Here is a 13,708-nt window from a genome sequence, read left to right as displayed (position 1 = left end):
ATATCTCACTCTACTTCATGGTTGAAATGCCTGAAGCCAAGTCAGTAGCTATTGCCTTATGCTCCTGCTCAGTTTGTACACTTGAAATCAGTGCTTATTATCTAAGATTGGGGCTTTTTTTTTTTGTTCTGTAATACTTTTTTTCAACTGAACAAGTAGACTTTAAGGATATTAGTAGATTCCTAAGTTTGAGGTCAAGATCACTGAAAGTTTCACTAGACACTAAAATTCAGAATTATTTTTTCCTGTGATACCTATGATTAAATGGTTCTTTTTCTTTTTCAACAGAAAAAAGACGAGACCCACCAAATGGTAAGCTTTTTGCATGAATCACTGCATTTTTTTTTTTTTCCTTCTGCTATCATTTACTGTTTATGTATAGCTTTGTTTCAGATTTGTTCAGGATAGTCATGAAGTGACAAAAGCAGTAAACTGGAGGTTACAATATTCTTTCTGTTTGTGTTCTTTGGCATTTGTTTATTTGTGGCTTGAAAACTTTGTGGCTTAGCTGGCATTTGTAAAGAATGTTTCTGGAGGAGCATGTTTTGTTGCAAGTATGAGAGAGGGCCCTTCAGCTTTAACTGGGAAGAAAACCTTTTACCTTGCATTTGCTGCTTGATCTTCAGAATATGCTTATATAGGATCACTGTACAAAGTTAGTCCATTTGTCTTAATGGCAGGCATAATAATGATGGATTTAATAGAATATAATATTTCAGTTTCAGTATATCTGACAAACCATGTAACATAGTCTTTTGGGTTTATTTCATATGTTGATCAATATTAAACTCCTTTTGAATGAAGAATTATTTGAATCTCCTTGCCTCATAGGAGCATGTCTCACTAGTATGAAGATACAGGTTCCTCAGGAGATGCTCTTATTAAATTGATGGGAGGAATCAAACTGTGTATGTTTAATACAGAACTTTTTTACCATCCATTCTAAAATCATGAAAAAGGCACATCAATTATACCAAGTTTGATGGTTTTGATTTCTGAATTCACACTGAAGATAAAATGGGATTTCTCCTGTCATGTTTCTGTTTGTGCTCCAGATCATAGGTCATACATAACATGTATCTGTGAGTTTGCTGCTTGAGCAAATGTAGAGTCAACCGATCTTCTGAAATCTGCTTACAGCTTGAGGTGGTAGCCTTAAAATTTGTTCTAACCAAGTCATTCAAGCATCTCTCTGTAGGTCACCAAAATAGGTAATTCATAACTAATCTTGAATTATGGAAACTAATGATTCCTTTTATATACCCAGATAAAACCTCCCTGATATGGAATACTTCTCAAAAAACTGCTTTTTCTTTTTCATAAACTTCAAGTTTTTAGGAAATTCAGGCAAGCATCAGTTTAGGTCAGGCATTTTTAGTATAGATTAAACTTTGACTGGACTGTTAAGTTTTGAAAAACTCATAGTAATACCATCTGTGATGGTTTTGCCAGCTTTTCTGAGCTTTCAGAGGGTTTTAACTTCTCTGCTTTCCTAAACAGCACATCTCTGATAGCAATGTCTGCAGAGCAGATGGGAATTACAGCAGCAGTGGTGATCATGTAGTAACACCTCCCACAAAAAATTTAGTCTCTGTTATAACACAAACAATTTATTTGTCTAGTTTGCTATCCTTGAATAGAACAAAATTTAAGGAAAATAGAGACTGCAAAAACTTCTGTGCTTAAAATACTCTCCATAACTCATAACTCAATATTTTTCTGAGAAAAATTCTCTCTCATTAAACTTGCAGTCATTGTCCCTGTGCTGAATATATCCCGAGCATTCTGTGGAAGACATAGGGTTTATGCTCAGTGTTCCAGATTTATAATCACTTCAAAGGTTTCAGCATCTGTTTTTTTAAACCGTTTCCCTGGAACATCCATTTTCAAAACCTGTCAAAAACCTTTTCCTTTTCTGATTTTGTAAAATTCTGGAATGCCTGGATTCTCTGCTGGTGAAAAGTTGTGTGGCTGTGTCCTCAGTAGTCATAGGTAAGACATGCTCAGGGCATGGATTGTAGCCTCAGGTTGTTACACTCTACACAGACTTCACTTTTCAGTATTTGGAATTAAGACTAGAGCAGATACATACTATCAGCATGTAACTAGAAGAAAGAAAAAAATACCTGTTCTAATAACATATGCATTTTCTGTTCAAAAATTCTGTTGGAGAGAAAAGATGAAACACTTGCTTTTTTTTTGTGCTGGGTATTAATGCTTTATTAGCTCTAAAACTGAAAAACAAGAACAGTCACATTTCTGTACTCACATGACCCATGCTGAAATACTGTGAGGAATTTTGTTTTACTGGGGCTTGTTAGTCTGGATTTTCTGCATACATTGAAGCTTCATGGAAAAAGCACTTGGTCTTTGTATGACGTTTTCAATGACAGGGATTTAAGATTTTTTTTTTTTTGTAGAATTGCAGGATTAAACTCAAATTGGCATTAACAGTTATGTAAAATGTATTAGTCTGTAATTTCCTGGGATTTATGTTCTACTCATTTGTAATAGCTAGGTCTCTTTATGCAAATAAAGAAGAGTTGCTGTGGTTGAACTGACCTCCTGGTGAAGTACTGATGAGGATGAAATGAGGATTTGTCAGAGTATTAGGTTTTGAGAGAATCCTAAAGAACCACCTGGCAGAATTTTGTTTCAGCTGCTAACTAGAACAGTTTTCATTTCTTCTAGGGCTGTCTGTAGTCTGGGACAGATATCTAGAGAGGCTCTAAATAAAATACAGACTAAAATTAACATTTCAAAATGTTCTGTACAACGTTTTCTGGAGCCCCTTCTGAAGAAGTCACAGATATTGATAACAGTGGATGCTTAAGGCCACTGTATTGTCAGGTACTTCCTAATGATGAGCTCTATATGCCTCTCTCATCTTCATTTATTGAGCTGTCTACTGCTGGGGAAGGTGCATGTGTAATGATGGGAAAAATTTTACTGGATATAAATATGGCAGTTCTAGAAGAGTACAATTGTTTCCAAGGTTCTTTCATCCCTCGTGGACATCTAAGGTCTAAACCAGATGGTAAGAAAAATTTTCATCTTTAAGTTTACTGTGACCTTTTGTATGAATATTATTGTTAAGTAATCAGGCTATCAGCCCTTGATTTTAGCTCAGCTGAATAAAACTTCTGTTTGCAAATTGCTCATGCTTTACATAAAACTGACCATGTTTGGTTAGTTCAGGATTTTGTATACAAAAAGATGCATTTCAAAGACGGCTAGTAATGGAAAGAAGAATATCTCCAACTTACTAGCATTATAAAGGTAGTATCTTTTCTTTTTTGAATTTTAGTTCAGCTATTGAAACTGTAAATACCAATATAATAGGTGAAAATGGACAGAATATAACAGAAAATGTAATATGTGATTAAAGTGAAGATTAACTCTTACTGTTTTTTGTTTTGTACCAAGGAAATTAAGACTGTAGTTTTCAATTCTGAAAATTTTACTGAACTTATTGCTAAGATTAGAGTTGATAATATTTGATGATTAGTCAATTCAGTGCTAATTTTAAGTGAAACTCAGACAATGCAAGTTGTTTTGTGTAGTCTTATGTGGTCAGTTTATACTTTAGTATTCTCAAAGGACAGTTGTCCAGATCAAAGCATTTCTGCTTAGCAGAAAACATTTTAGAATTTTTTCATGCAGTTTCAGTGCAGTTTTAAACCTTGTCTTTTAAGTTTCCTACAGGATGTTAGAGTGTCATGTTTTAGATGAGTTTTGTCTAGTGTGATGTTTCTGCTCTTGTTTCTTGTCCTGACTAGTACTGGCTGCTGCCCACTGAGGTGTTTGACTGCAAGTGTCAGCTGTGTTATCTGTTGTGTTCTCTTCTTGTCCTTTCTGGTTTTTATATTGGACTGTGTACATAAGGCTTGTTGGTTCTTTCTGAATGCAGTTATGAAAAAATAGTGTCAGAACAAGGTTCAGATTTATCAAAGTTAAATTAGACTTTTTTTATCATCTGCCCAGTAAGACTGTGTCTTTCTTCAGTTGATTTGCTAACCAATGGGTCCTAACTCGCAGGGAAGTAGGAAATGTTTTCAAACTATTTCTGGCCAAACTGGTTTTAAATTACCTGCTTAATCTCATTCTTCCAAAACTGAACTTACGTACCCTTTTTGTAGGTTTCTTTAAAAATATGCCTGTGTCTATGTGTATGTATCCACATGTATGTACATGATAAATGCATAAATTGCCTCTTAGTATTTAAGTACTGCTATCACGTGCTTATGTCAAGAGTTATCATCTCTCAAAGTTAAAAAACCTGAGTGGAACATATGCTAGATATGTTCATTTGCTCGTATTGCACAAGTAACACAATATTAAAATGTTAAAATTGGCAGGAGTAAAACTCAGATGCATTTTAAATAACTAGAATAACAATTCAGAATTATTTATAATTAAGAACAAAGTTTGAGAACGTAAATGAAATACACAAATTACAGATTATATTTCTAGGTTTCTTTTTACTGTCTCTGCAAGGTGTTTCTCATCTGGAACTTCACTGTTTAGAAAACCTGTAAAAGAGTAAGACATAAGAAATCCTGAATAGTTCCACAGATACTGTCCTATATTTGAAGACAATAGTGTGTCCATAGCAGCCTTCTGAAGCTGTTGCAATGTTCAGGTTCTGTGTGTGATAGCAGAAGGCATTCCCAGGTAGGGCTTATTAAATGAAGGTTCTGTCTGCTGAAAGATCAGTTTAGTGTGCTGCCCAGGTAATGGCCTGTTGGCTCTTTGGGTCTAACTGTTTATGAAAGTCACATCTTTGATCTTATTTAGGATTGTAGCTATATTGTATCTTACTTAATGTGTCTCATCATTCCATGTGTTCTGTGCACGTGGCAAAAAACAAGCTGTACTTCAAAAAATACTCCTGTTGCTCTGCTCTAGCAACTTTTTTTTTTTCAGCAAATATCTTAGTTTGTGTCTGACATCCAGAACCCATCTGAATGCATGTGGATGTAGAGCTACAGCTAGAGTATTCTACAGCTCAAAAACAACTCCCAAACTTTGTGGATTGAATGTGGTGTTGGTGAAACACAGAAGTAAAAATCCTGTACTTTACTTTCACAGGCCCAAATCTACCAATGGCAACGGTTGATATCAAAAACCCAGAAATTACAACTAACAGATTTTATACTCCACAAGTCAACAATATTTCATATACCAAAGAAAAGAAGAAAGGAAAAACTAAAAAGAGAAGATTGACAAAGGCAGATATTGGAACTCCATCTAATTTCCAGTAAGTATATTCTTGAATTTGAATTTGGTTTTGAATGGGTGGAAGTTTTGTTATTTGGAGGGGGTGGATGTTAATGGGATGTTGGCATTTTGCTTTTCTAACGTTTTTTTGTGTCAGTTACAGTTGAATCTGTGTAACTTGAACTAAGTAAATACTATCTGAAATACTGTGGGGTTTAAAAGAAGGTTAGCTTATACACAGATGAGGATTTTCCTGCAGCTGTAAGCAAAAAGTAACTTGCTATCCAAAATCAGCTTAGAAAACACTTCAGCTGCTTAGAGGTGCCTTATGGAAGTTGTCAGCTCAGTGGAGACTCATTCAGCCTCAGTGGTCAACTCTTTAACACCATGATTCCTACACCTGCACATATTTAGCTGTGCATTGTCTTGTGAAATACTCATTTGGGTCCTGACTTGTCACAGCTGCAGAAATTACTTGCCATAATTTCATCTTTGGCTTTTTGTTTACAAACCTTTTCTGATGTGTGGGCTAGGGTGTGTGTCTTGTGATGAAAGTACAGCACACATCCTTCAGGAATTTTTCTTACTGTCATTTCTTACCTGTCTTTAATCTTTTGGAGTAGTACGATGTACCACTTTAAGATTCATTTTCATGAAACTTGATTTTGGTTACTTTACTCAATTAACTGTTGCTTTCCTGAACATTAATTGATGTAAGAATCTTCTGCCTTTTAAAATAAATGTACTTTATTTGCTGAAGCAGCAGGAACTTAAAGAGCTTGAGTTAGTTACAGGAGAGATCCATTTCTGTGAAGCATGAGAAAACCAGTGTGACATTTACATGCCAACTAAATGTCTTATTCTTTTGAACCGGTGTGTTGCATCGTTACACTTATGTGTTTTCCCAATTTAAATTCCATTAAAGTAATGTTGACATTACTAGTTACAGTAACATTACTGCACAGTGTTTTGAGATAGTGCTCTGTGGAATGGGATAGTGGATGGACCAGTGTTTTAGGGCTAAAACACTTCCCTAAACAGACTCTGCTTAGAAAATTCAGGCATCAAACTTGTTCTTACTGATCTGAGTATCAGTGAAGTGCTGCTCTGTAAGTGTCACTTGAATGGAAAAATACAGAAAAGAAGGAAGAGGGAAACAAAAATGAAGGGTGCTTGGTAGTTGGTCACTTTTGTGACTGTACCAATGCAGACTTGAGCATATGCGGACAAAATTTGCATTACGCTGTCAGACATCTGTTCAGAGTTTGTGAAAGGGCTGAGCAGCAGCGTAGATTTAAAATTGCTTTGAGACTTGTTTATGGTGTCTATCAGATTGTGACCTAGAGAAGCTGAGAGTAAGGTGATATAATATTTAATGACATTCAAACAAAAGAGATGTTCCAGTTTCATTAAATGTAACATTAAATTGTAAATGTGAACCTTTACAAAAGAAGTCTATTGAAAGTCTTTTTGGCTTTAAGGTCTGTTTAAGTTTCCTGTTGAGTGTTGTAGCTATGTGTCATCTTACTATGTAAGATATTTTAATTGCTGGTTTTGTACAAACATATGGAAACTGGCATTTGGTATTTTTAGGCCAATAAGCCAGTAGGATAACTTGTATTGCTTTGTGGTGTGATATTTGTGAAGACCAACATGGTCACTGTTTATGCCAGATCAAGGTTGCAATCAGTAGATAAAATTTTTGAATGCCTTCTGTTAGACAGATGTGCAGTTTCAGTGTTTTGAGAAAAAAACAACAATCTGTACTCAACATGAATGTAGTTTACTACTATATACATTCTTCCAAGTCGCACAAGGCTTGGGGTTACCTGATAAGCATCTATTTGCATTGAAAAGATCTGAAAAACATGTGTTACAGTCAGTATGTACAAGTAATTTATCTTACTCTGAAGGGTGAAAAGTAAATGAAAAATAATGCTAAAACTATGGCATATAAAACTTTAGTGTCAGTTAAGTGCACTAAATTCTGAGTTGTATGATCACAGCCTCTTAAAAGAACATCTCAAGTCACACAGATGTGCACAGATTTGTGTGTAAGATTATATTATTGGTAAACTAATGTCGATTACATGGAGTCCTGGTAACATTATGGCTCTTTTCCATATCCAGTAACAGTATCATGAAGAAGCCTGGAGGGACACAAATCTCATCTGTGTTCTAATGGGTTATAGCTTAACATAAAATAATACTTTATTAGCCACATGAAATGGCTGCTAGAAGCTTAGGAAGATGGCAGCTGGAAACAGTACTGACTTACCTTTGAAAGATGTGAATGGGAAAGGGGTGATAGGAGAACACACAGAGGTGACAGAGAGGAGGAGGTTTTCCAGCTGCATGGCACTGAAAAATGTGGCAATAGCTCAAAGTCCAGTTGCTATGTAAAGGCTAAACTTCTCCTTGATGTCTGTGCAGTCCTTCCATCATTATCCATATGCACCACAGGGTGGCATGAAGCCTTCATATTTTGCCACAGATTGTAACCTAATAAGAAATTCTCCACTTGGTCTTTGGGACATGAGACAAAAAGTGAAAGTCAAGAAGTTTTCCATTCTCAAATGGGGCACTGAGGAATAAGAATTGTTTAGAAACTGGTAGTCATCTTCACTTTCTTGGTGTCCTCTTATTTTAGTTAAGGAGATCCTTTTTATGCTGATTAAATGGACTTTTCTACTTTTTTAGACACATTGGACATGTTGGTTGGGATCCAAACACAGGTTTTGATGTAAGTAATTTAATAAGTTACTGAAGACAATGATTTAAACTTCAGAGACCTTTTGCATCAAAGATTTGCATTAAAGAAAAAGTTAACTGTTCAATTAAATAGTTATAAATTGGGATTTTATGATGTGCTGTAAACAGGGAGATGTTGGAGTAGAAGGGAATAAGCAGGGGACTGAGGGGGGAAAAGATTCAAAACCTTCAGTTTTTCATGCAGGGTACTTACCCCTCCTGAAGTAATACTTTCCAACTTGCACGTCACCGTGTTGCTTTTAATTACATGGTTTGTGGGTATTTTTTTTCCCCTAATACAAATGACATTTTAAAAATATCTCCACATTCCAAGCTACTTAAAACTAATGTATCTCACTTGCAGGTGAACAATTTAGACCCAGAACTGAAAAATCTGTTTGATCTGTGTGGAATTTCAGAGGCTCAGCTAAAAGACAAAGAAACTTCAAAGGTCATTTATGATTTCATTGAAAAAACAGGAGGTGTGGAGGCTGTAAAAAATGAACTGCGCAGACAAGGTGGGATTCCTTTTATTTCTCCATAAAAATTACCAGGGTATTTTTTGCCTAAGGATTAGAGTAGAAACTGTTGAGCAGGTTTTGATTCTCTTCTCTGGGCTTCACGTCATTGCAGTTTCACTGGATCATGTTTCCATACACTGTACACTATGTAGAAACATTCAGGCATGGCCCATGAGAGTACTTGTCCCTGAAGAATAAGGATATTTATATCAATTAAGTAATTTCCAGGAGCACTTCGTCTGAATGCAAAGCTACGCAGATTTTTCAGACTGTGTACATTAAATATTTATTTATTACCTCAATCTTATAAATAAATTAAAATGTTGGAAGCCATAATGCTGTTGTCATCTGTAGTGGTAGTAAATGGCTGGCAGGTATGTATGCTGCCTGTTTACCCTGGCAGCACTCTGTTGAGAGCCTTGCAACAGCTACAGACCTGCGATTTTTATATTTTTTTAAAGTTAGTTTTTTTCTAATTTGAATTTAAAAATACTGGGTTTGAACATGCTTCTGCTGCAAAAAAAATCTCAAATAAGCTGCTGCCTGCCTAACCTTTAGATGTGACCTCAGCTGATGCATTGTCCTAGTGGAAGGTAGTCAGTTTAAAATTACACTGCCAGTGTCAAACTTTCAAAAATTTGCTTAGAGCTCTTCTCAAGAGAAAAATTATCTAAGGTGAAATTATTGTGGTTTGAAAGCAGTGAGTAAATTGTTCAGTGACTGAAGAGCTACAGAATCAGGGTACAATGACTTGTTACATTTATTCCTTAGGTCCCCCAAGGTGGAGTGGTATGTACTGGAGCTGGCATCTAAGCATATGCTTCAAAGTATTCATGGTGTTGTGTGGTTTCTTTCCTAGATGGTACCTTAGTCTGCATCTGTTTGAATGCAATACTAAAAAATACGTTCAAACTTCTTAGTTAAATTGCAAGCAAAACTTCCAATTATGAACTTCTTTCTCAGTAAGAAATCTGTCAGCTTCTCAATAGAATCTTAACTCTGTTTTAATGTTTACAGGATTGTTGATCCCAGATTGCTAACTTTAAAACTAGATTGAGAAGACTTGACTTGGAGTCTTAGGATTAGCTTGAAATATTTTAAAATGCCTATTTTTCTATTTTGTATGTGTTAACTTCACATTATGATCATTTGCATGTATGCAATTGAAAGAAAAACTGCCTCATCTATAATATGCATGATAATAATTACCTCTCTGCTTTTTGATAGAGATAGATAAAAATTTCCGGGATTTCAGTGGATTTATCCACAATTGTGTTATTTGATGTATAGGCTTGACTGCTGTTTGAAGTGTTCTTTCTCAACTGAAAAACATTTTTCTGTGTTTATTGCAAGAATTTCTGTGCTTACATATTCACCTGCTAGGATGCTGACTAGAGAGTTGCAGACAAGCCATTCTGCTGAGATGGAAAACATATTCCTGTTTTCCCTGCCTTTCCCTAGCTTTGGTACTGGTGGTTGTTTTTTTGGTGACAGTACCATCTAGAGACTATTATACAGACTTTGTTTAATAGCAGTGTACAGATCAGTGTGCATTTATTAAAAAACCCCAAAATTATTTTAGTGCTTTGCTTGTATGATCTACTTGAGGGAGAAGGGAGAGGGGATGAGTCAATGGTGCTCTCTCTCCTTGCTGCTCCTCTCTCATTTCGCTTCAGCCGAGTGCAGACAGGCACAATGTTGTTTCCACAGATTGGATGTGGCATATCTCCCTAGTTATAGTGTGAATGAACAATATCCCCACAGGAGAACCTGACTTGTGTACGGGGTCTAGGGACAGTGCAGGCTCTGGAGCCACGAGCACGCCGAGCGTTGCAGAAACCCGTCTGTGGCGCTTGGCGGGTTGGTACACTCGGTGACACCGCCCTCCTGTGGCCGCGAACGGAGCTACAGCCACATCAGCCAAACAGCGCGGTGTCTAAAATCGACAGTGTTGGCAGTATGGCTCTTGGAAAATACATGGCGATTCTCTCTGTCTTGTTCCTGTGAAGGGGTAGGAAAAAACCAGCAGCTCGTGGAACTTAACAACATAATACATGATTTTAAGAGTAGCATCTTTAGCATCTTTTTTTCTACACACAAGCAGGGAAGGAGGCATTGAGGTACTAGTGACTCCTGCTTCCCCAAAATCCCATTTTTATGGAAGTTCCCTTCTCTATGCTAGTGCAGCCAGCCTGCTTTCTTTGCAAGTAACATGAAAGGGATAAAAGAAAAGGTAAAGAGGTATCTTCTTTAGTGTAGTACCCTTTTTGTTAAAAAGGCATGTGAAATCAATCTTGAATTTTCTTAGTTATATGGTGGCACCTGGATTATTAAGTAGTTACGTTCAGCAGCCACACAATTCAAGTACCATGAGCCATTAGATGCTTAATGGAAAAGGAAATGAAACAGTGCTATTTGAAATGCCATTAGCAAAGCAAGTACATTTCAAGGCCACTTCACAGAGAAATGATCCTGTGTGTAGCCCTAAAGTTGTTTCCTTTTGAGAGCCCCTGGCATAAAGATATTGTTGTAAGTAATTTTCAGTAAAAGAGACTAAGACAGTTTATGCTTTATGGAATGTTACTAGAAGATACTGCTTCAAAAAATGCTTGCTTCAATGATTATGTAATAGAATAACAGATAGATTAGAAGAAATTCTGTGTTTCACTTTACGTGTATTTTCCAAAAAGTTTTCCCCTTTTTCTCTCCTAGCTCCACAAAATTTTACAGGATTCTTCTGAATTTTATCAGCCATTGTATGTATTGCACCTGCTCCCTGCATTGATTAACTGTTTCACAAAATACACAACTGACTTAGGCTGTGTTTAGCTTGGTTTGCCCTATAGGCATAGCTGATATTCAGCTGTATCCAGTTTAATCCAGAATTGGTAAAATTTGCACAGGCACAGAGATCCTTGCAAAAGGCAAGGCGCAGCCTGTGTTCTTTTTCTGCTGGTTTCTGAAAGACTTAGGGGTATTGAGTAGCAGGTAATTCAAAGTTGTTTTGTTTCATTTCAGCTCCACCTCCACCACCGCCGTGCAGAGGAGGACCCCCTCCGCCTCCCCCTCCCCATAGCTCGGGCCCTCCTCCTCCCCCTGCTCGGGGCCGAGGGGTCCCACCTCCACCTCCTTCCAGAGCTCCCACAGCGGCTCCTCCGCCCCCGCCTCCCTCCAGACCTGGTGCAGCAGTGCCCCCGCCTCCTCCCAACCGGATGCATCCTCCTCCACCTCCAGTGCATTCCTCATCTGCGCCATCCGGCCCTCCTCCGCCCCCACCGCCTCCGGCAAGCGGGGCGTCTGTTCCGCCACCCCCTCCGCCTCCTCCGCCCCCTCCTGGTCCTCCTCCACCGCCAGGCCTTCCTTCAGAGCCTGACCACCAGCTTCCAGTTCCTGTGGGAAACAAAGCAGCTCTCTTGGATCAAATCAGAGAAGGAGCTCAGTTAAAGAAGGTAGAACAGAACAGTCGACCAGTGTCCTGCTCAGGAAGAGATGCACTGCTAGACCAGATACGACAGGGTATACAGTTGAAATCTGTGAGTAAAAGCTGTTTCTCATCCATGTTCCCTTGGGACAGGCAAATGCAGTGTGAACAGTAAAATGAGGCTCTGCTTTGGGGGCTGGATTGTAAGTTTTAGAGTTTCTGAATCAATGCTAAACAGTAGTACTGAGAAAATGCAAAGAACACACATATGCTACAGATGAGTCCTGGCGCATGAAATTTCCCTTTCAAACTAATTTCTCACTTTTGAGTAAAATCTGTAGATCCTACAGTGAAGATGCCATAGTATCATGGCTGTGCAGAACTTTTGCAAGAATTATGGAAGATTGCTGCTTTCCTCACTAATGAGTGAAATAATCTAAACTGCAGGGGATGAGTTTAGGAGTAATGGTAGTGGAAGGCAACCGCTAGATTTATTAGTTTGTTTCTATTTTTATCTTAAAATGGACCCGTGTTCTGCAAATGCTGAGGCTTGTAAGAAGGTGGCTGCCTGTCTTGTGTTTCAGCAAGTGCTGCCCATAAGAGATACCGTAGCTGTCCCTGCTGCAGCACAGGCTGTTACTGTTTCTCACTGATGCCACTGATTATCTTAAAAGTAAATTTTTAAAAACTATTTTGCCTGTTGGTACTTACTTTTTGCCACTCCTCTGCACTCAAGGCTTCTGCTGTAAAAAGTGTAAGGGTGTGTTCATATTTATTTGCCATTAGAGATAGGCATTATCAAAGTTAATTACTTCAGCCTAAAGCAGTCTCAGTTTACAAACCCAAACAATGAAAAATATTTTGTGGTATATACCAAAGTTAAAATGAATAATGGTTATGCAGCCACACAAGTCCTGCCTGTACAACCATATTAAGAAGCTTTCCTTTAGATGAGTGCTCATTTCTTCAGAGCTGAAATATTTAACCTTGGGTATGGCTAACTACAGTTCTGTTATATGGTAAAGAAGTTGACTTTATTAAAAAAGATTTTGCAGTTTGAGCTAAAGGAACAAGTTGTTCCACACTTCGTTCTGGTGGAAAATAAACTCCTTAATCATACAAGGAAGTTTGTCTCAAAATACAGGAGTTCTGTTTTGCTAATTGCATCTTTCTGTTGTAACCTTTTTTCCCAAGGTATCTGATGGTCAGGAGAGTGCACCGCCTACACCTGCACCCACCTCAGGAATTGTGGGTGCGCTAATGGAAGTTATGCAGAAAAGGAGCAAAGCCATTCATTCTTCAGGTGCGTCTGATGGAATTTTCTGACCTCATGGTGTCAGGTTTTTCAAGAGTTGACACTTAATACTCCTGTGGATTCCAGCATATAGTGCAGGGCAGAATGCTCTTGGCAGTGCCCTTGCAATGCACTGAACAGTTCCTTCATGCTGCTTTGAATTACTGGGGTGTAGCAATTTGCAGTAATCCTCAACTAAATTACTAAGCAAGGTTAATATCCTTATAAAGACTTCTTTGTTGTTGTTGAAACTGACTTGTTTTTATTTACTAGCTGTCTGATTAAATAAGTTGTCCAAATATTTTGGAAGAAAGTTTTTGATGCTTTCTGTTTGTTGACATTAAATCTCTTGCCAGTATTCAGCTCCTGTGCTGTGTCTCCAGGTGGGCTTTGGCTGCCACCTCCTGGATAAGGAGCAGATATTCAGTGTTACTTGACTAGGCTTCTACCAGGACTGAATCAACCTTCCATGCTTAAGTGCTGGGAAAAATCAGGGCTGCA

The 13,708-nt window shown here is 37.8% G+C and overlaps 1 protein-coding gene across 2 annotated transcripts in view; it reads left to right on the top strand.

The window, feature by feature from the left end:
* The window catches only part of WASL (WASP like actin nucleation promoting factor), a 48,331-nt gene that overhangs the window by 30,947 nt on the left and 3,676 nt on the right, over window positions 1-13,708 (top strand). For both annotated transcript variants that reach the window (XM_056511457.1, XM_056511447.1), the window contains 6 exons: window positions 289-312; window positions 5,092-5,260; window positions 7,921-7,963; window positions 8,336-8,489; window positions 11,511-12,025; window positions 13,108-13,216. In XM_056511457.1, coding sequence (XP_056367432.1) covers window positions 289-312; window positions 5,092-5,260; window positions 7,921-7,963; window positions 8,336-8,489; window positions 11,511-12,025; window positions 13,108-13,216 — 1,014 coding nt within the window. The remainder of the gene's footprint in view (window positions 1-288; window positions 313-5,091; window positions 5,261-7,920; window positions 7,964-8,335; window positions 8,490-11,510; window positions 12,026-13,107; window positions 13,217-13,708) is intronic.

This window comes from Oenanthe melanoleuca, chromosome 1A, assembly GCF_029582105.1.
Source record: "Oenanthe melanoleuca isolate GR-GAL-2019-014 chromosome 1A, OMel1.0, whole genome shotgun sequence".
Classification (NCBI taxonomy): domain Eukaryota; kingdom Metazoa; phylum Chordata; class Aves; order Passeriformes; family Muscicapidae; genus Oenanthe; species Oenanthe melanoleuca.
Note: the sequence above shows the minus strand (reverse complement) of the source record. Positions and strands in the feature narration are given on the sequence as shown.